At 32.5% G+C, this 1,029-nt stretch overlaps 1 protein-coding gene across 1 annotated transcript in view; it reads right to left on the minus strand.

Annotated features, from left to right (window-relative positions):
* The window catches only part of HELRODRAFT_189556 (hypothetical protein), a gene marked incomplete at its 5' end in the record, with an annotated part of 11,559 nt that overhangs the window by 9,709 nt on the left and 821 nt on the right, over positions 1-1,029 (minus strand). The window contains one exon of the mRNA XM_009030716.1: positions 859-958. Coding sequence (XP_009028964.1) covers positions 859-958 — 100 coding nt within the window. The remainder of the gene's footprint in view (positions 1-858; positions 959-1,029) is intronic.

Here is a 1,029-nt window from a genome sequence, read left to right on the forward strand (position 1 = left end):
CATCCATCCATCCATCCATCCATCCATCCATCCATCCATCCATCCATCCATCCATCCATCCATCCATCCATCCATCCATCCATCCATCCATCCATTCATTCATACGTTCATTCACTCGTTCGTTCGTTTATTTATTATCAATTTATTAGCTAAACGAAAAATTCTATTTATTTATGAACGAAACGAACGGAAACACGATAATTGTAACTAATACTGTCATAAATTATTATTATTATTATTATTATCATTATTATTATTATTATAGTTGTTGTTGTTGAAACTCAAGAGTATGCTAACATCCCGAGACAAACCTCATAAAATCATGCCTCGATCATCCATTAGCACTGCAATAGCAGGGTGTTTGAATCAAATCAATTGGCCAGCTAATTAAGCCCGCGCAAACAACACGTTGGTCAGAAATTGGAAATAATTTATAAGGGGCAGTGTGCAAGTTCATAAGGGAATATTTAGTTCAACAATTGCCTAAAAATTCAAACTTGTTTAAGTGGAAAAATTACGATAAATTACATTACGATAATTTCAACTTTTTTTCTCCTTTCTTTTTAAATTCTACTATATTTTTACTTTCTGTTTTTTTATTTCGATTTGAAAATAAATATATATTTCTGAGAATAAAAGAGTTCATATTATTATTAATTATCATCATCAGTATGATTAATAATATCACTACTACTACTACGACTATTACTACTATTAATTACTACTACTATTACTACTACTACCACTACTACTACTGCTACTACTACTACTATTGCTACTACTAACAACAATAATAATAATAATAATAATAACACTAAGGATAATAATGAATGACGTCATCAATAAACAAAAAAGAACTTTTTATGAGTTCCTCCAACTTTTTCCTATCCACTCTAAACCGATCCTCTATGGCGTCCGGATCGAGATGATTGACAGGTGGGCCCTCCGGATGACGATCCTCGTCCCCAGGGTGTTCATGATGATGATGATGATGATCGTCGACGTCATGATTATGATGATGATCGTTAT

Source organism: Helobdella robusta (genome assembly GCF_000326865.2).
Source record: "Helobdella robusta unplaced genomic scaffold HELROscaffold_7, whole genome shotgun sequence".
Taxonomy (NCBI): Eukaryota; Metazoa; Annelida; class Clitellata; order Rhynchobdellida; family Glossiphoniidae; genus Helobdella; species Helobdella robusta.